At 43.2% G+C, this 22,279-nt stretch overlaps 1 protein-coding gene across 1 annotated transcript; it reads right to left on the bottom strand.

Moving 5' to 3' along the window:
- Positions 1-8,574: 8,574 nt before the first annotated feature.
- Positions 8,575-21,920, bottom strand: znf326 (zinc finger protein 326). Its single transcript, XM_088927208.1, has 14 exons — positions 21,853-21,920; positions 20,671-20,749; positions 20,406-20,452; positions 19,593-19,677; positions 17,734-18,091; positions 14,757-14,922; positions 14,192-14,211; positions 13,909-13,954; positions 13,726-13,825; positions 12,811-12,958; positions 12,426-12,525; positions 11,502-11,632; positions 10,866-10,961; positions 8,575-9,172 (listed from the first exon to the last, which is right to left on the bottom strand). The coding sequence occupies exons 2-14, from the start codon at positions 20,745-20,747 to the stop codon at positions 9,035-9,037; spliced, it is 1,512 nt and encodes a 503-aa protein (XP_088783334.1). The 5' UTR covers positions 20,748-20,749; positions 21,853-21,920; the 3' UTR covers positions 8,575-9,034.
- Between the last annotated feature and the right edge of the window lie 359 nt (positions 21,921-22,279).

The raw sequence follows: 22,279 nt of genomic DNA, 5'->3' as shown, positions 1-22,279 counted from the left end.
AATGCTGATGAGGATTTTATTTTCAATGAATTAGTGCAGAGTTTAATTAATAATTTAATTTCACAGGTTAGGCAAGGCAAAAGAGTTGTTTGCTTCTTATTTTAACCGTTTAATTTTTGTAAACACCTTTTGGAACATATAACTGCAATATAAGCAGTGTTTCTACAATCTCCTTCATAAAATCTATAAAAACACATTTGATCTTTTATACAAATGGCAGACAACATTAATTAAATCAAAATACATCACCGAATTTAAAACAATTTTGCAACGACGATTTTAAATATAATCTGTAAACAAAACCTGGTCTGAACCGTCCTTTAGTTTTAAGAATTACAGTTCTACTTGGAAGTTTAAAGTTGTGGTTTGAGCGCCCTCTATCGTCTACACTAGGAATAACAAGAGGGCTCGCTGTTGAGGGATGGCAGTTTTTAAGAGTTCACGTGTATTATCACATCGGCAAATTGAATGTAAAACATATAGCAGGGATAGCGAATGGATGTTGTTAGGCTTTTATATTATTTATATACCGCTGAAAGATGAAGTAAGAGGCTTTAAAAAATGTTTAAATAACATTTGGGATTTTCTTTCTGTGAATTCTCAGCACAGGTTGTGAGATCCTGCCAACAAAAACAAGAAGACGTCGTCCTACGTTCATGAGCAACTGTTTACTGTCGGCTTTCCCAGTAAAACACGAGTCCCTCCAGTTTCATGCGCTGGGCCGAGCTGGACCAGCTACTGCCCTCCTCCGGACTGACGCAGAGGACCGCCGGACAGCACAGCTCACAGCTCACCTTCCTCCTCTGCTTCTCCCCCCTTCCGCTCCATTCCCGCCTGGAGATGCCCCTGCTCCAATGTGAGGTGGCGTGTCTCGCTGGAGGCGGTGGTGCTCCACAGGCATGGGGTTTTCTCGGTGTCCGAGCGTCTCCGATCCTGAACCCGGACCCGACCTGCTCCCTCCGGCCACAAGGCCAGCCGGAGAGCCGGCAAGGTCAGGAGCTCCTGGACCGGAGATTGTCGCCGCAGCTCCGTTCTGACCTTCACGCTGCCCTCCTGACCCGGTGACTCACCATCGGACTCCTCCAGCTCTGCCCATGCCCGGGCAGCACGGCCCTGTGGGTAATCAGAGCTCCCGCTGGGCTCGTGGGGCTTCCGGGACTTGCTTTCTGGGCAGCCTTGTCATGACAGGATCAGGCATCGTGGGCCGTCACAGTGAAGCAGACCTGGCGCTGTGACTCAGCACGTCAAGAGCCCATCAGATCCTCCTCCAGACACCACCAATAATCTGGTGTGTGTCCTTGCATGCCTGTTTTAAATCCGCCAAAATATCCAATTTGCTTTTTAGACATCTGTGGGAACTGAACGAGATCAATTTAGCTTTTGCATGCATTGGGGTGATGGTTATTGATTATGTCTGATCAGCCAATGTGCCTCCTCCAGCTCCCAGTTTGCAATACCTTATAACGTCTACAGGGAAAAGGATATTTATCACCCCTAATCATAATTATCTTAAAGATTGTTGTTTTGATTACGGGAAACTGCTGTCGAACACTAAATTCTGGAGAGTCTGTTGGGACACTGCTAGGATGTCAACAAGACGTGCAGAAATAAATCACAAATAAACACAAGCAGCTTTGAAACTGCAGGGCTGAAATGTGAAAGCAGCCATCAGCCTCACCTGTAACACCTATGACATGTGAACTAAACACAAGAATTTAAGATCATTTACAAACGAGAGGAGGCCATTTCACCTGTATAACTAGTAGATCCAGTTCTTGAGGAAGAACTTCAACAAGGTGGTGGATCATGAGAAGCAGCTGGTGTGTTTCATAATTAGACAGCTACTGAAGGCCCGAGTCTGTTTCCCATTTGACAGTAAAGTTAACTGGGAGATGTTGCAATGTTGCATGACAAAAATAAACATCGACTTACTCAGGTTCCCAGAGTGACCTCTGTTCCTCTCCCGTCAACAGAAGGATGTCCAGAAGAAGACTGCGTGGGCCAGCAGGTGTCCTCCAACAGAACAATCATATTAAAAAACAAAAAGAACAACACAATTTACTTTCAGAGGCCGATAAGGTCAACAGGAACAAATGCAAATCTTGTTTGTTCATTGCCCGTTTCATTCACCTTCTTATTATGAGTATCAGCAGAAAGCTGTCTTCCAAAAATATTTTTCCACTAGTTCTGTTCTTTACAATACAATTTTCCTCTTTCGTGGCACTATCTGCTCACCTGAAGTCAGGGTGACCTTCTGGAATTACCAGCGTTGTTATATAGGTCAGTTCTCAGGGGCCTTGAACCCAGAATCAAAAATCCATTACCGGGCGATTTCACTCCCAGAGGACTGTGGGATTGCCAGATCTCCTCCAGCGGCACCTGAGGACGGAGCTCCGAGGCCTGCGTTCGGCTCTCCCGGCGGGGCCCCCAGGATCGGGAACCCCCTCTTCACAACCCAGGCGGGGAGGCAAAGCAAAAGATGGAAAAAAAAGGGAGATTTACGAGCATTTCAGCCGCGCTGGAGCTCGAGCACCAGGGCCAAAGCTACTGGGAGTGAGGGTGTCTCTAAATTTGGCGGCGGAGGCGAAGACGAAGCAGCGAGTCTGGCGTCGAGGGATCGCCCTGGGAGCCCCAGGACCGCACGGCAAAGCCCCCGAAGAACAAATTTATCAGTTATTAGAGAACAACACCCCTGCCTCCGCCGCCCCTGAACTCGGCCTGCTCACACAACAACAAGAAAAAAAGAGATGCAGGGGATTTTCATCAAGACATCTGTCATTTTCTAGTGACAGTGACCTTAATAAATGACAAGCCATCCAAACCCCTGGCGACTGCGGAGGACGAGCTGGCTCGCAGCAGGCGCATTGTAAGGCTGTCGTCAAAGTCAGGCTGATGCCCTTTTAAGCAAGTTGTCCTAATTGCAGCGAGCGGCCCATCCGCACCTCCAGCAGTGGGCGCTGGAGAGGAACGAGCAGCCTCCTTCCCCGACAGAGAAGATACTTCTGCAGCAGGCGCTTTGTACAGATTTGCCTCTTTTTCTGTGCATGGGTATGAGAGATGCCCCCTCCCCAAAAAATCATTAAATCACCATGACGGCGCTCCTGCTGCGAAGCCTTTGTGAAGTGCAGCCGCAGAGGTTCCATTAGTTCAACTGAGGCTCAGATTTAAGGAGGCGGCTCCACCCTGCTAAAGGCAGGCCTTGCCAAGCCGGGCCATCATGGTGATAGAGGTGCCGGAGAGCCAGCTGTCCGTCATGTTCCACAGCAGAACTCCTCTCAGAACCTGGCGCTCGTCCTGCTGCTCCCTGTTCATCATTCTCAATTAACCTCAGCGAGCTCCGCTCACTCGCCCATCAATTCGCCACTCCGCCACGCCATCCCCGTCCCGCCGGTCATTATCCACCGTCTCCCTAAAGCACCGCATCCGAGCGCGAGCAGAGGCAGCAAAACTTTCTCGAAGCAGCAGAATAACTTGAAGCAGAACAGCCAGTATAATGAACACAGACGAGAGATACAGCCGCCATGCTGTTGTCACACTTGGCTATACTCCGACTGCTGCTTTTCTGGCATTTTTTTTTAAAGAGGGGACCGTCTCCGGCGATGTCAGGAAAGGATCCTGCTTCCCAGCCCGTTCACTGAGCTCACGGCAAACACACATGCTGCCAGCGAGGATTTGCAGCACCGGAACAATAAACCCCTCATGAATGAATGGACGTGTAACAAAATGTTTTTTATTGCAATAACGTACAGAGCAAATCCATAAAAGGTGAAGTTTCTGGAGATGTTATAACACAATATCTTAACAAATAGATTAATCAGGATTTATATCTGTTTAAAATTAATACTTACAATTATATTTTATCAATGCTCTTTCTTTGTAATGTAGTGCAGAGAATAAAAAAGGACTGAAGATCAAGTGTATTTCCTGGCCTAGATGGCAGTCTGGATTTTAAATCTGTTGCAAGTACTCATCAGACAACTCAGGTAATGAAATTAAATCTTCCGGGCAGTAAACCTGCAAACAACAAACTCTCAACTCGGGTTACACAAGAAACAGTTCATCTTTTGCCAACACTTGTTCTGCAGTCTAACAGATCAACACGTGCCCACAAAGAATTCAAACACCAATACAAGAGCAAAATGAAAAGGTCTCTTTCAAAAGGAACGTTTTGTCTTTTCATGATTACCCATCCGATGAAGCTTTTAAATGATGGTACTTGGAGGGTTTTTTCTCGGTACTCACTTGCTATAAATATGGACACATAGCTCTGCCTGACATCATCATCTGATGCTCTGTGTACTGGCTATAGACATTGGTACCATTCATTGACTGCTAGCTTCATTTGAAAGCAAAATTTTAAAAAATAATCAATCCAAACATTCTTACACATAGGACTGCTCAAGTTTTCAGACTTCTCTATACTTCTTCTACAGCTGAAGCATTTTTTCGGATTTCCAAAATTAAGACCTTGTCACAACAAGATGTACGCAGGCCTAAAAGGTAGATTTTTCATTTAAAAGATTATGGTATCTTGCAATCAAATGCTCAGATGTGAAATCTGTTGTCAACTTCAAGTTCATTTAGGGTTTCATTGCAGCTGAATTGAAAACATCTGTAAGGGTGCCACTTGTAAGACACTACACTCTGTTCCATCAAATCACACTTAAAGTATTACTGGCGACCACAGAATAAGAAAAATAACAATGTGAAGTCTCGTGGTAAGAATGAAAGGCCAGTGCAGACAAAATTTGAGCTTTCTTTTAAAACGAGTTGTGTCACAGATACAGATATGGTAGCATTCCCAGGCTTAAAGAGAACAGTGAAGAGATGTCTCCTAAGACGCTGGGGGGAAGAGGCTCCATTTTCTGTCCTCACCAGTTGACTAGTGTTTTGATCACTCACAGTGTAAGACATTAACAAGGAGAGTTGTCAGAAAATCAGGATGTGCACCTGCTCCTTACTATCAAATGTACTGCACATGCAAAAATATCACGACTCCAACTTGAAGCCAGAACGAAAGGAAAGACTCACAAGCCCTCAACTCATTACGTTTTGTAAGTTGCCATCAGCTCAGGCCTCTTTATTGATGCAGCTGTCACTTAATCGCTTAGAATGCCCGCTAAGGAATTAATCCTTAATTACACTTAACAGCAGGGTAAAAACGTCTTTGATGCCCCTCATCTGCATGCTTTAAACAATGCAAAGTTGAAAAGAGGACAAGATCTGAAACCCTTTTTTTCCCTTTTTTTTAAGGCACTCCATCAAAACTTATAAGATTTTAATGTGATTTTATGTGAGTGAGCGAGTAACTATTCCATCATGAGACGGGCAAGATGCATCAAAAGCCGTACCCTCTAACGAAAGCTCTGCGTGCGTGAGACAGAGCCGGCCTGTGACAATTTTTGGCATGATAATTATGCAGAGTGACAGAGAATGACATGCTGGTTACTGAGGCCGAAGCCCATTAATCCTTCCTCTGCTTCAACCAGCAACTTCAAACCGCGTGACATTAAACAGCATTGACTGTGCAGTGATTATGACTTTCCCATCTGGTCCCCTAAAGAGGCGCTACCCTCTCTCTCTCACACAGACAACTGCCTGTTCTTAGAATAGCATTATTATCTTAGAATCAGGAGATCACTTCTCCAAAGCTGGTCCGTCCACTGGGTTCAATGTCAAAGAAGAGAGCTTTCCGGCACAACCATCATCTCAATTGCTGACATCCGTACCCCTCCTTTCCAAAGACAAATAGATAACAAGCTCTGAGATTTTCCAACTGGTTAATGGTCCTGGCAACCAAGCCTGCGACCCATTTCAGCGGCTGCAGATGTCAACTTTACATTCCAACAGCAAAGTTTATTTTTTTAACGACTCCTGGTCCACACAGCTCCCCCCCCCACCCCCCGGCGCACATCAAGGAGGAGAACATGAAAAAGACTGACACTGCTTACTTACCTGCTTGTGCTGAAAACAGGACTGGTGATGGATGCCTGGAATCATATCATGCCCGGCAGAAGGGTGAACACAGTGAAGGTCACATATAAATATCATAATTCAACTTGGGATTATTAAACTACTGTTGGAGTTTACACATAAGCACAACATGCCGAAGTGTGAGCTTATCACTCTTCCTGCTGTAGATGTAATTTTTTAGCTCACAAAAAGGGCAGTAGTGTAGAACAGGGGTTAAGGGCCTGGCCTTGATGCGACCCCAAGGTTGTGGGTTCCAGTCCCAGACGAGACACTAATGTTGAGCCCTTGAGCAAGGAACGTCACCTGCAGTAAAATGCCCACTTGTATAAATGGGTGTGAATGTAAGCTCTGCATAAAAGTGTCAGTGAAACACAAAGAATACTGCAAACCCTGAATCAGCTTTTTGTGCACAATACAGATCCTCAGGGGTCCCTGCAATTCAGCAACCCAGCAAATCAATGGAGAACTCATTTTTGATGGCAGCATTCCACAGCAAGTACTGAAAATCACTGACCACCACAGAAAACACGCAAAGAAAAACAGTGGCTGCTTCTTGCAAGGAAACCACTGTACCTGGAAACTACAGGGCTATACTAAGTTTTTCATGCTAGACAGGTAAGGTAACATTTATGAGGAAATACAAATATAAAGTGTACAAGTCGCTCCAAATAAACGGTTTTAATAAGAACTGTAATGAGAACGCAATGATTAAACATAGCTATTAAACACAGTTTCACAAAGACTTCTTTCTTTGCAGTCTGTTTTCTACAGAGCACAGGAATGAACAGCTTGTTCCTACTGGAATTCCTCTCACAGTACAAATGTTCTTTGACTCAGTCTATGATCTGCAAGTTTATTACTTTTTTTTCTTTTGGTCATCATTACTGCAGCCCCTCTCACTCGCTAACAAACCGAGTTTGTCCGAGTGCAAAAAGGATTGGTGGGTTTTCCTATCCTTACTTTAGAGTAGGGATATAACTTAATTCACAGTTGAGAGACGCTGTGCACTCCTGCTGCGTCAGATAGAGAGTGGGCTGTCGACAGTTACACACTGCTTCTGTGGACACTCCGCTCAAAAGACATCTTAAGCCGAGATTTCACTGCACTTTTTTTTCCTTCACTCCTGACAAATGTCCTACTCCCTACAGATGAGACAGCCCCATAACACTGCCTCCACCGTACCTCATAGTAGGAGTGGCGCTGACCTGATATACTGCACCTTTCTGGCCCTCTCCCAAGCATGCTTGTTTTTCCAGTAATGGCTTGACTCCTGCCACTTGGCCAATGTGTGCTGTATGACTACAGACTCCCCTTTCAGACACAGGACTTCACAGTTACTGTTGGCTTCACAGTCCTTGATTTCCTGCTTGCCCAGCTGCTCATTTTTGCAGGCCGGCTTTTCTGCCTCTTGACCACTCAATTGAATTTTAATTTTGAAAGCTCCTTGGACCTCTTGGTTTGTATGTTCAGTCACTGTGTACACTGTGCCTTGAAATACTAGATCTAAATGAGAGAGAATTTAAATTGCAAGATTGCATTACTGTGACGCCAAGTTAAACACCTTTAAATGCACAGAGATCCTTACCCTAATTTATGTGACCTTTCCAACTACTCAACTGAAGCTTGTATTTAGTTCTGTACAGTACTGATCAACACTACTAAGAGTAATCTCTGTAAATACCACTGCGAAATGTAGTTGCTAACACATGGTGCAGTAAGAAATGATCAGAAATAATATTCCACTGTTTAAACTGTTCTCACGCAATACTAAAATCCTAAAGGACAACTGTCATTCTTAAAAAAGAATGAGCAGCACTAGATGAAAACCTGAGCAACTTTGAGTGTTTACATCTATATTGCAGTTGAGATACACCGACTCATCACTGCAAATGTAAAACGCAAGATCAAGATCATTGGTATTCCAGACACTGCCATTTGAACTCTACATGGAAACTGGGAACATACACTGTTCATTGCTTGAACTTTGTGAATGTGATAAATCTTTCTTTTTAATCTTAAGAACATTGAAAAGGTAAATTATACAGAGTGTTATGCTCAAATATCACTAAATTCTGACAACACAAAAACACACACACTTCAAACGGCAATGTGAGCCCAGTTCAGGTATTTTCTTCTCAGCTTAAATGTTACATCTACCTGTGTGTATTGGTACTGCTACAGTGCTTAAAAATATTATTCAGTGAGTCGACTTGTAAGTGAAGCACCTTGCTCAAGGGTACAACAGCAGTGTTTTACTCTTACATTTTTAAAAAAAATTGTCAAGGGATCCAGGGCGGATTGAGGATCCATTGAAAAGTGCAATGAGTATATTTAGCATAACTGCCAGGCTTTTGGATGATTCAGGATCAACACAGAAGTATTTAAGACCTCTCCTCAGGTTTTTAGATTCTGCTTTATCATAATATTTAACACAGATGGGCTAGATGGGCCATATGTTCTAGGTCGAGCAAGAGATGAATTCCAGTGCTCAGTTTATATATGCAAAAGATTTGAGTAATAATATTTTGCCCAAAAAATTAAAACATGACAGGTGAATTTCAAAAGTATTTTAAGGCAATGAAAAAACACCACCATACCAAATAATTCTAAAACATTTATTGCCAGGCCCTACACAGAGGAAAGTAGCACACTTTTACCAACATTCTTACAGTTGTACTTCTTTACACTAAGAACACAATCACACATTACTAGATACAACATCCTAAAAAAAGACATGGAATTCATCACCATGGAAATTCCTCACAGAATTGAAACAATGGATCAACCTGTTAACACCACCACTGACAAGATGGACAACACTACTACAGGCCAAAAGGGGGAACAGGAAATCTGTGCACTGATAATACATGTGCTTTGTGCCTAAAAAGTTACAGAGTTTAATTTGTACCCATGCTAGGCAGTTTAAAATGAGCAGCGAACATACAGTATTTCCGATGCCCCTGAGAACAGGCATGGATTTCTTTTAAGGAAGTGTTCGTGTTAAAAACAGCTCCCCCATTTGTAGACCAAGGGATTCAGCAAACTGTCGTGTGGACGGTGTTCAGTTACCCTCCAGCTCCACACTGTCTTCGCCTAACCCGTCGTCAAACTGGGTCAGGTCCGCGTCGTTCTGATAGCTGTCCTGCTGGCTGCCTTCCACGGGCTCGTCTTTGGCTTCGACCTCGAAAGGATCCTCCCCCTGGTAACACAATTATCACCAAATCTGATCAATCAAAGAGTACTGCCCACGAAACGCGTCGCCCCTCAGGTTAAAGAAGATCCACTTCAGCAGCACAAAATGCTTCACTGTGTCCCATGATATCTAGGAATCGATAATAAAGCATAATGTTCACCCTGGAGGATCCCCACGTGATTTACAAAGAGAAATCAGCCCCACCTGGGTGACACGCGGCAGCCGTTCTGCGCCAGCAGAAGTGACAAACTAATGCACCCATTGAAGCAAGGGGGAACTTCAGGGGTGCTGCACTTTGGAAACCCAGGCAGAATTCAGCCAGGGCACCTCTGCTCTGACAGACACTTCCACTGAACCATTAATGGCATAAAGGACCTCTTCTCATCATTTCATCCAAAGAACAGCACGTTTACCACAGTGAGGCGCTGGAGATGGTCACCTACTGTCTCACCTGATCAGATCAGATCACTTTATTAGCCATATACAATTTCTTGCATTACGAATTTGTCTTTTCACAGACCCCAGTTTGCTCTCCATAATACACACAGACAGGGAGAGAAGCTTGGGGTCAGAGAGCAGGGTCAGCCATTGTACAGCGCCCCTGGAGCAGGTGGGGTTAAGGGCCTTGCTCAGGAGCCCAACGGAGTAGGATTCCTCTGCCGGCCGCGGGATTTGAACTGGCAACCTTCCAGCCACAGGCGCAGATCCTGAGCCACAGAGCCACCGCTCCGCCCCATGATGCAGATCGATCTGACTTATCTGTGACTTGTTTTGGCTCTATGAGCTACATACCGACATGACCAAAACACAGTTTCGAACCTTGGTAAAAATGACTGAAAGAGAAGATAAACAGTTCAGAGAGACACTATGTACTGTACATGTCAATCCCTTTTCACATTTTTCTTTTCAAAAATGAAGACTTGATCTGACTGACTTTCTGACTATTGTTCCTTAAGGCACTGTTAATATGATCTATCAAGATCACCCTAGAGAAAAAAGTTTTTCAGAAACTGCAATTTATTCTGATAAAAAATGGTCAAAAACCAAAGATTTAACCAAGCGCACATCTGATCTATAATTATCATCTACACTAAAAATAAGGAGGTTCATTACAACTACCAAAAAAGTAACTGCAGTCTTAACAGCAAACTCAGTCCCTGAGACTCCATACACATCTGCACTATGCACTTTTTGCATAGTCACCATTTTTTTCTCTCACTACTACATATTTATTGTCCCACAACATATTTATTGTTCCTGTTATTACTATTTATAGTATTAGTAATGTACTGTGTACTGTACATCATGTGGTGATGTCTGCTGTACTGTGCATATCCCAGGAGATAAGTACGAATAAGAATTCCAGCGTACATGTATAATATGACAAGAAACTCCTCTACTCGACTTATTTTAAGACCTGCACAGTAAAACATGCAGCCCTAGTACAACTTTTTCACACTTATAAGCACTTCCGCTGGCAGCTGAAATAAACTTACGTTTTCACTGTGCATCAATGCAAGATTTACACTAATTACCCACAAGGCATATACGTAACACTACTTGCATTTTGAAACATACTGTAAGGCAATATGGTAGAGCTCGCATTAATACACACATCACGAACTGTCGACTTGGTAAAGAGAAGACAGACATTTTCAGCCTTTCCAATGCGACAGTGCACAAAAAGAAGGCACTTTACCTTAATATACTTCTCGTAGCGAGCCTTGACTATGGGGTTGTTCAGGATGCTGGTAGCTGTCAGCACGCTCTCCTTCTTCAGCTGCTCTTTATACAGCTTTTGGGGAAAGAAGATTTACAGAGGGGTTCATGAAGTTCATGAGATACGCAGGTCGGAGCTTTAACAAGGCATAACATAACATAACATCACTTTATAAGCCCTATACAATTTTTCTTGCATTAGGAATTCGTCTTTTCGCATACCCCAGCTTGCTCTCCATGAGACACACAGACAGAGAGAGAAGCCTGGTCAGAGAGAGTGCAGGGTCAGCTATCGTACAGCGCCCCTGGAGCAGTTGGGGTTAAGGGCCTTGGCTCAGGGGCCCAATGGAGTAGGATTCCTCTGCCAGCTGCGGGATTTGAACCGGCAACCTTCCAGCCACAGCCGCAGATCCTGAGCCACAGAGCCACCGCTCCGCCAAGCAAAGTGACACCAAGATTCGATACCAAGCAAATTCTTTTTAGTTTTACACCAGGAGCCTTACTGAGTACAAGGTCTGCTAATACAACTGGGAAGTGCGGGTTCTGCATGAAAGTAACCCCCACAGCCCCAATCCAAAGGGAAACCCGGGAGCCGCTCCCCGCCGCGGGCACGTACCACTTTGTTCTTCTGGTGGTCGCTGGACTTGAGGTGCTGCTGCACAGAGGACAGGACAGCGGGGACATGAGCCCGGCAGGCCACGCAGTGGATGACCTCCACCTTCCTCATGTAGTCCTCCTCCGTGACTCCTGCACAGCCAAAGAGAACGTGAGGGACCAGAGCCAGGCCCGGAGACCCCGGAGAGAAGCCGGAAAAGGAAAAGACCAGCCGGTAAACTGACTCGCCGCGCACTAACCGGGGTAAGAGCATGGCAGCAATTCCCATTTTCCGATCACACGTGGGAGTCACGTGAACGGACATGCTAAGGGGTGACTCAAGAAACTGATTCTACGTCATTTAATTCTTGTGCACAGCACCACGTCAGTGGAATTCACTGCCAGGATCCATCAAAGACTCACTGACCATTTCAAAACCCGCCTGAAGACCTCTCTTTTTTTAGTACAGAGTTTAACATGCCATTTAAATAACGTACTAAAAAAATGGGTTTCGTTGGGTCAGTCTGCCGGCCATTTCCATTTTATATTGTATATTGTGGGTGCTCTCGTACAGAGCTTTGAGGTTTCTGAACAGCTTGCTGAACCGACAGCTATTTAACCAGCAGCACTGCACTTCCTGTGATTACAAGTCTCTTATTTCCAAGAACGGGACCCTTCCAACGCCTGGTTTTGGCGACTCAGCACCATCCCACGACTGCTGATTATTTGGACGTTTCCCCCCAAGACGACTACAGCCTGCTGAAGAAGTACACCGCCACAGGATTTTACAGCTTAACATATCTGACCTTCACCTAGTCCTCACCAAGTCCTAAAAGTAGATCAAGCTAACATCATTTGACAAATGACACAAAAGAATTCTACACTGTCATTATTTATTTTTTAAAAATGAGCCAGCACTCGGACGTAACTAAACAGTGCCAGTTACCTTCCATTAACTCTTTATGAATTTCCTCTAGGGTCTGCTCAGGGTGGTTGTTATTCAATTTCCGGGACACCGTCTTCCGAAATTTGTTGACCATGGACTCCTGCGGGGGGACATTCCCAACGTCAGCGACGGATCCACACATCACCGAGAGCTTATAGTACAGTGTTCATCTTAAACTCCTTATAAACAAGGATGGTGACTTCTCATTTTCTCTGACCACACTTGAATCTAGCCTTTGTTAATGCAGAGTTTTATTCTGATATTCGTCATTCATTGTTTTGTTTTCTACAACATTATCGATGACTTTTTCAGTGGATACTTAGCTGAGAGAAAATAAAGTTTAAAAGACACCACGTTGAGATTAAGGAACGTGAACAGTACTTACATGCAAGAAGTTAATGACGCCATCATCGAATTTGGCCTGCTTCTGGATGTAGTCGAGCGTTTCCTTGTGAGAAGGGCTTTCGAAGTGATTCTCGATGTCCTTCTCTTCAAACGTGCGGAACTTACAGAAAGTGCACGTGAACGCCAGTCTGCAGAAAACACACAGGCTTCGGCCTCAGAACTTGCAATCGCAAACCACACGCGTGAAACTCTGCAGCTCCTTCTGCCCATAAAAAGCATAAAGCACCGGGTCTGCATTTTCCCTGTTACTTACAGTTTTAACCTTAAACAAAGCAAAAGGTTCTTCACAAAGACCGAAGCAGTCGCACCAGAACACACACTAAAACATCTGAAATACCTCTCTGCTACTTACATGTACGTCAATTACAAAGCTCTTTGCAAGAATGTAGGCACTAGCAGTGTAGGTGTTGAAAGCAACAGTAAACAAGGTGATGTGTCAGGAAAAGAGTGAACCTTCTCCATCCAGCTTGCCCGCATCACAGTGGCATTCCATTAAAGGAGCTGTCGACATCACAAACTGACTGCGACCACGATTCCACAAGCACGAGCAGTGGTAAACAACTGAATGGCTTCTGCCAGGGTTGGCTGGGCTTGAGTTGCTAGGGTGTCCTGCGCCGACCACACAACAAAGAATTCTGCTGGTCATCTGCGGGCTCGTAGCGTTACTCCTCTAACAGATGCTAACTCCTGTGCAAGGCACTGTGGGACTAAGAGCGTGGAAAAGGGCAAAGAGCCCTGAAAGTGCACATGCTGGAGGAAGGTGTGTGCTGCCACCACTTGACCCTTGTTGGTCTAAGACCATACTGGTGAGCCAAGCTGGTCAACAGCGGGACATTTCAGACAAGGACAGGAGGAGAAAGAGTAGCGACTCTTGGTGTTAAAAAAAATTCTGCACCTGTATCCATCTCCATATTTTTCATTGTTCTTCTCACGTCTCCGTCTCTGCTTCTCTCTCCTGGCCTCAATTTTTCTCTGCTTCTCCTCCTCCATGGTGGCTTGTAGGAGAAAGGACAGTTTTAGAAAGACAGGCCCGGGAATGAAAACCGCAGGCCCGGAAGACAGGAAAGGACAGTAATACCTTCCGATTGGCTGCCGTTGTTTCCATCGTCTGTTTCACCACCAGCCTGCAATGGAGACGGGCAGCTCAGCACCAGGACAGAGAGGAAAACACCACCAAAGCCATCCAGGCAGCCTGCTCTGCAGCCCGTCCACCACAATGCTACAATAAAATAGTCTGATGCGAATCTCTCATGCAGTGAAAAATAACTTTACATTGAAAAAGACACAGACAAGGCCTCCCTGAAACACCGTCTTCAGTTCACAACACTACCATTCCATGTCAATCTTTAACAAAGCATTACCTCAGAAGGGCTGTTCGTTCCTGGAACAACAGAGAGGAAAATGTGTAAGAACAAGAGTGCACACAACCTGTTATACACTGCATGTGGCAAACAGAAAATGTATTAAAATTGATTGAAGTTGCTGAAGTGGGTAATCCAATGTGCTAGCCAAACACTTCATTAGAAAACTGCAAACCTTACTGATATACAAAAATAAAAAAGCACAGGACAGCTGAAAAACGACTGTAGATTTTTACATATAAGACACGACATGCCAATTCAGGCAATCCTAAATGAGCTGTAATTCTATGATGAAATCACTGTTCATTAAAGGGATTAATTGGAAGTGTAGATGTCCACTTCACTGTCAAAAGGTAAGAAAAGGGCAAATTCTGCGTAATTAACCAGAAAACTACTACATGCGAAATCATACTGACAGCGAAGTATCCAGCTCTGAAGGGCCCTAAGTATTCCCCCAGCTGCTGCATGACAAACACACGCCCACGTTTTACTGGGTCCAATTCCAATAAAACCCCGAATTTCCGAATGCGATAACAAACGGATCGAGTCGTTCTATTCATTTTACCCATTTTGCCTTTCGGGGCCAGGCCAGTTTTGGTCAGCTTCTGCTTCTTGACGAAGGTGTTGGGCCTGCTGGGCGCCATCATCTTCCTCTTCACGCCCCTGAAGGCGGGCTGGTGCTGGTAGTCGATCTGGAAGCCTGGTGGGGGGTTCCCGAACTGGCCCATGGGCTGCAAGGAGAGAGACCGTCATCGTCTCAGCACTGCAAGAGCTCAGGAGCAAACAGCCTGCGGCCCGGTTCAGACCTACACCTCACACTGCGGGACAGGGCTGCTCTTTTATTGCAGGGCAAAAACACGGAAAGAAAAAAATCTCTTGTGTACTGGAGTACATCCTGGTTCCCAGCTTCTGCTCTTTTTAATATATGCCGATGTCTGTTTATTGAATGAACAAGCTTTGATTTGTTCGTTCAGTATATTAGTTTTAACAAATTAAGAGCCGATACCAAAAATCACTTGAATTCAAGTTCAACTTTCTGCTACTGCAGAACGACTTTCGGGGTACCCCAAAAGAATAAAACAGTTTTCCTATCTTAAAGTCAAAAGAAAATATGTACCTTTAAAGGATTTACACTTCTAGCATTCAGGTTTTTCACCAACTTACTAACATATCAGCTGTAAAGTACTGGTCCAAACACCAGGCTCTTAGAACATGAGCACTTGGCTTACAAAAACAAACCTGTGAGCCATAAAATTCAGTCCTGGTCAAGAACATTAAATTCTAACAAGTAAATTTCTTAGAAAACGGGGTCTAATTCAGTGTCATCATCAAGCCCTGTGTTTTCTTCACAATGAAGTATCTTTTGTATAGAACTTTGGCACAGAGCTAAGAGAAACTTGTCCAGAGCTTTTCCAGGTGTAAATACTGTACCAATATGCTGCTTTAGTATATATGAAGAGGAAACAGAATTTTTCATGTGGAAAGGAGAAAATCCACTTAAAACAGAGAAAAGATCAAAATCTCACTGAAAGCTTTACTGGAGAACAATGATTTTGCCAATTCGATGCATGGTGTAAGTAAGAAAGCACAGGACAGCTGCAAAACTGTTTTTGCAGTTACCATATTTTTACAAACAAGACATGACACACAAGTTCAAATGATACTACATAACCTGTAATACTATGCTGAAACCATTAATCTCTGAAGGGTTATTTGAAGGTAGCTGTTAACTGCACTGTTTCACGGTGAGACAAATATAAGATCTTTAACAAGCAGCATAGTTAACCGGTTGTAAAAAGATGTAACTCTCTCTGACTTTAGGAACGTAAAGTACTCCTACTTTGCATACCTAAAATGGACTCTGCTTTGCAAGACGGCTGTAAAAAACAGACCGCATCACAAAGTTTCAGTGGTTCATTTTTTTCCGCCTTTAGCAATCACTTTCTAGTGTCAGAAAGCTGTTTTCTGGGCTCTGCATCGAGCACCTAAGCACAAGTAAAACATGCTGTTCTCCACAAGCACCATGTCCCACAGTCAATGAACCGCCGTTCAGCCGAAGAAGTGCGATTTCAACCAGAATCACAGAGCTAGAAGAACACAGTGAACCGGAAGGTCTTCCCTGATGACACTGCTCAGTTCCCTCTACAGTGGCGAGACCTCGACCAAGATAAAAATGCTAGGGTTCAGCATTGCCAAGCAGTAATAAAAACACACACATTAAAAGGGCAATATTCCAAAACTATACAGGAATGAAAACTGTTCCTGGAACATTTAATAACCAGATAAATGTGTCACATGGATATCCAGGAGTTCCTTGTTTCTTAAATGCGATAACTCAGCCATAACAGCTCATCTAACACATTAATTCACACGTTTAATGATATTAAAAACACAATTTATCAAAGTCCAGGGATTTAAATTTAGAATGATCGCCACAATGATAACCTCTCTCAGAAAAAAAAAACTTCTAGTTCTTCAGAAATTTAAAGTGGAGTTAGAGTTGGCCAAGTGCTTCAGAGTAAAAAGGTCTTTTCATCCCAGCCCTATCCAAGCAGTGTTTCCCTTCGCTACTGGCAGATCCCAGAGCAGAGCAGATGGCTTTGGTCCTTCTCTCTCTCACTGGAACGCTGCACATGAGCACTGGCATCAAGAACTAATCACCACAACACCGACCAGCTCCACAACCCTGACTTGCAAAATCTTATATAGCTGAAAGGAGGCTCTGACCATTACAACCAATAATTACAATAGCTTTACTGTCTCAGCAACAGCCAGCCTAGTTAAATGATGTCGGCCAGAAGATGTCCATGTCCTGAAGGATTCGACTCCCTGACCTTGCTTCCCAGCTCTTCCAAAGAGCCTTGGCTCAGTTATTAATACAGCCCTTCTGACAAGAAAAACAGAAAACAGAAGCTCAGAGCTCAAAACATTTGGGATTTCTTCAGGTGAAACTCCTTTGTGCTCGTTTATTCAGACAAATGGAAGATGAACTCTCCGCACAAATTCATCTCATGTCCACTTGATTTTATACAACGACAGAAAAATACGCGTGACCAACAATACAGCATAAGGCCACTTCACATTAACACTTCAAAACTTTCTTTAGATTTCGAAAGTGGGACTGATGTAAAACTAAGCATTTATTTGATGCGCCAAGTTATAGAAATACAAAACTCGTCATGACCATCAAATTTCTTATCTTTGCCAGTCTGAAATCCTTGGCCAGTTTTGTTCATGTTCTAACAGATAAATGTAGGAGGTAAAAGAGCACTGAACTGGCAACATACTGCAGCGCTTTAATGGCAAATTAGGCCCAGAAGCAGTCTGGGGAGCTCGCAATCCCATTTCCGCAATGACGCAGAATGACACAAGTACTGGTTTAAAAATAAATGACTGAGCCCGGTCAGGAAGGCCACACACACTGCATTGCTTGGGCGCCAAGTTCTCTCTCGGCTGATCAGATACGTTGCGGCTGCAGCTGTTGTCGTCACAAGGGTTCAGAAAGGGTGAGTTAATAGAATCCCGAAAGATTCTGTACTTACTCCTCTGCCTCGGCCTCTGACTGTAGTCGGTCCGCCCAGGTCACTGCTTCTACCTCCAAATTTGTTTTGAGGGTAAGCAGGCATCCCTCTGCCCCGAGAGCCTACAGGCGCAGGCTTCATACGGGGTGAAGAAAGGCTGCCGTAGGAAGAGTAACCACCTCTTCCAGCATTATCCATAAAGCCAGACCTTAAACCGGACCTTAGGTAGGACGACTCCCAGCTAGACACGTCATTATCGAATTGGTTATTCGGGAAGGAGCTGTCAAATCCGCCACCAAAACTACTTCCAAAGCCAGATCTGTACAGATCTCGGCTACCTCTAGAAGACCCGGAGTCGTAAGACTCGTAAGGTCCGAACCTGGAAAAGTCGCAGAGTGAGGAGAGAAGTGAACGGTTGCATATGGAGAGAGAGATATCACACAAAGCACAACTTCAAACAGAAAAATCAGGCTGATGCTTTTTTTTTTGAGGAGTGTCAGAACTGTGTGCGCATATCTTGGAACAGGACTGGGCACAAAATCCAGGAGTTGAGTTTAAATAAAGGGGGGATTTTTCCGTGAACACTGTACTGCAGGCCTAACTCTCCAAATGAAACCATGAATAAATGCATCCCCACCAAAGTGAAGCAGAGGGACCACTGGCTAAAGGGAGTAGCTCTTTGCGATTTGCACGTCGGACATTACTCTCGGCTCTGCGTAACTCCATCGTGGATTTCCATGACAGCCCAGTCCTGATTCAAAATGATTTTGTACAACAGCCTCCAAATATCAACAGCATGAATAACTTCAATATTAATGCTTATTCTAAGCAATACATAACATAAACATATTGAATTGCTAACAGCTTCATTAAAACTATCACTTTGGAAAAACATTCAACAATACGACAGCACCACACGTAGGTTTGAAACATTTAATTTTAAGCTGACATAACATCATGTTCGAGAAATTAAATATACATTTTTGCACTTCAAAACCTTCCTCACAAGCACACACAGGACTGCTCATTAAATTAAAAATTGCAAGTAACAATACAAGCTACACCAATGTTGAGTTGAAGTTCAAAAGCTGTTAGTAATTTGAAACTACTGGGTTTAATTCTAAAGGCAACAGACCCTTCCAATGATTCTAGTAACGTTACATATCTCCAATTGTTTTGGAAAACATGATGATTATATGCTTAATCAGAAGCCCTAATGCAAGGTGACTCACAAAACAGATTAGCATCCTTTCAATTTGTGAACAATGAAACATCCATGTATCACCTCTTTTTCTTCCTCAAGTCTGAATATCACTAGCTAATGTCCAGTGTATGCACACACTTCTGTGTGTGCAGCACAGGAAGACAGCATGCTGAATTCAGAGCCAATACCTTTTCTTTTACAAACCAGTCTTCCAACAAAAAAAAGTCTGGAAAATGTGATTAAAATTAATGTCACGAAAAAAACAGTTTGTCAGCTTGGTTTTAAATAATATCCATCTTGTCCGAGGACAGTACGATGATAAAGCCATGTCTCTTTAAACTTGTGTTTTTTTTAACTTTAAACAAATCTTTCTGGGTTTTTGAGTAAATAAAATATTTCATTTTCACAATACAGAAATACAGGAAGAAACTAAAGAGCTCTATTTCAGCTTGTTAACTGTGAAATAACTAAGCAATATCTATTTTCTTTATGTACATATTTAGGGAAAGAGCAAATCACATTCAGCTTGTAAACTCCGTTTACAACACTACAGTTCTGTCTTGTTCCATGAAGTGTAAACATTATACACAGACATGGAAAAAATACTATCCATTCAATGCAGCCTGAAAAACAGAATAAACATTTCTGTCTTGGACAAACTAGAAATATCCCCTACCTTTCAAGACTGTTTCCTTCGAAGCTGTCAAAGGGCCTTGAGACTGGGCCTGCGTACCTTCTCTGGGAACAGCCATGGCTCATATCTGCAGACCAACAGAAACCAACAGCACCTTTATGTTACAGGGATAGATTGTACTGCTTCCAGAAAAATCATGTTAATGTTACACAGCACCTTTAATGACAATGTCACTATGGTTCTTCCAGAGATAGAAAAATACATCTCTGGAACCACTGCAGTCCCACATCTTCAAATTAGCACATTGTACAGTTTTAATAGGCTTTAATAAGACCTCATTTAGCACACTCACTTAGCCAAGGCTGGAATAAACCTACATACAATTCAGCTAAACTAGAAGATAAGAAAAACCCATCACAGGGTTACTTGTTATTTTTTCCCCAAGTCCAAGAAGGTTTTCAGGGAGCAAAGACAAGATGAGACAGGAAGCGTGCTATGCTAGGCACAGCAGATAAAACGTGCTAGGCACAGAAGGAAAACTCAGTAATACAAAGTCATGCAACCACAAAGCAGAAACTTCAAATTAAAAAGCACACCACGGGGTCTTTTTTTTTTCCTCCAAAAGCTTCAGCAAAACTGACGTTTTTTTACCAAAATATTTAATTGATAGCACACTCTTCAGTGTACAACTTTGGTCACGTTATAAAAGAGAGATTGCCGAGTCTTAAAAAGCTGGAAAAGATCTTCAGACTGCTTGGCTACAAGCAACGAACAAATGAGCTAAAAGAGTGGAAGGGCTTCCTTCGCCTCTGTGAACTCTCGCATTCCTGAAATGCAGGACTCGAAGGTTCTCACCTCCACTTCCCAAAGGTGATGTCATCAGGTCTTCTTTGTCCGAGTACCTGCGGAGAAAATGTTTGCTCTTAAGTTTGCATGTAGAAGAAGAAAAAAACAACACGCACTACTATTAACAAAACTTAGCTCCTAACTGGAGCACAAGCTAATGACATCACACTGAAGCACACTCACAACTGGGACAAAACTCAGCTTTGAAGCATTGAGCCTGGACTGCAGCACTCGTAATATTTCACATAACAGTTCCTTGTGCGCTTGAACTCACCTTTCAAAGGAGTTGTACGGTTCCAGGGGTCTTGGAGCTGGTCCTCCGAACCGTCCTCTGCCATTTCCACGAATCATTTCTGTAGACAGAACCATGTCAGCTTTGTTAACCGAAGGAGCAATAACAAAGACACCAATTGTGATGGTATGAAAGGGTTTTTCAAGAAACCACACCCCACCCTTTGAGAATACTGATATTTAAAAACACCTGAGGTGCTACAGGTCCAGCAGATCTTATACGTCACCTCTAAATAATACATTTGTGAAGATTTTGGAACACGTCGGTTTTGAGGAATTTAGAAAGTTCAATGGTTCAATTAAGGCAGCAATGGGATATTTTAATTTCATGTCATTTTCATGATTTACTTATTTCAACAAATCGCCTGCAGAAGCATGAAATGAAATTCTGTTCCAGCTGTTCAGGCACTGGAATTTGAGGGTGACCCACAGAGTCTGCTGGACTGTGGTTGTCCGGGACCTGGGCTCCCCACCGGCGAAATATAAAACGTATCACCTTATAAAATACAAAATAACTGTTTCACAAACCACCAGTAATCATGTCACTATTGGGAACAAATATAGTTATCTGTTTGGTTAATATATTTAAATACGTACAAAGTAAATGTTAAAACACAATAGACCAAAGAGAACCATAACGCTAGGTCTAACTTGGACACACCCTAGTCTTCAAAATATGATTACAGTCAAAAGCGTATGTTTGGTTTAAAACGCATTTGCATGTGGTTATAATACAAGTCTTTAAATATTTAAACAGGCATCCGATTGCATTATGAATCCGCCTGTGTAAAACTGGATGTATTCACCACGGCATCCCAGTACAATCGGTCAGAGGAGCGTCGTTTTCCGCAGAACCAGTTAATTACGAATTATTTTCCGCCTCTATCCCTAAATCAAGAAATCAATAGCTTCGTGTAGTACAGTTTCTCATTTTCGTTTTTCACCATGAAATTATTGGTAGACGTTTCCACACATTTTCAGTTTAATCATATTCAACAAAGGCCCGGTGAGCTGCGCAAAAATGGGGAAAAAAAATCGCCCCGCACACATGAAAGAAAAAATGGATACGGAGATATATAAATATCAAGAACATTTAATATTGTTTTAAATTCTAGAAAGCGGCACACTTAAAAATGAGAAAATCTGTATCATGTTCAGTATTTACCTGCAACATCCAGATGCTATTCGCTCCTTTGTTGTTCGTGTTACAGACAGAAAGGTCCGGCTGGAATTGCGTCTTTCACTTTTCACGTTCCGGGCTACAAAAGCGTAACCTTTCACCTGGCGTTAGAGCTAGACGTTATGTACAGTATCAGAATATAAATGCGAGTTGAAACCTTTACTAGCTGTCAAACCCGTAACTGCTTGACTGCTTACTCGTCTACCCAGTTCATATTACGCGCACAAAGGTTTTTAATTTGTAAATACCCATTCCTGTTTTAATCAGGGTATCGATACTATGGATTCTGTTCTGTGTAATTACAGGCAAAGACTAGAATTTACTACAGACTACAGAAAATTGATGCAGTTAAAATGTAATACTTCATGTGTTACGTTTAACGAAAGTTGTTACTATTTCATGGACCATGTTA

The sequence above is a fragment of the Atractosteus spatula genome, chromosome 11, assembly GCF_055471065.1.
Source record: "Atractosteus spatula isolate fAtrSpa1 chromosome 11, fAtrSpa1.hap1, whole genome shotgun sequence".
In the NCBI taxonomy this organism is placed as follows: Eukaryota; Metazoa; Chordata; class Actinopteri; order Semionotiformes; family Lepisosteidae; genus Atractosteus; species Atractosteus spatula.
This window is presented reverse-complemented; position numbering and strand designations above follow the sequence as displayed.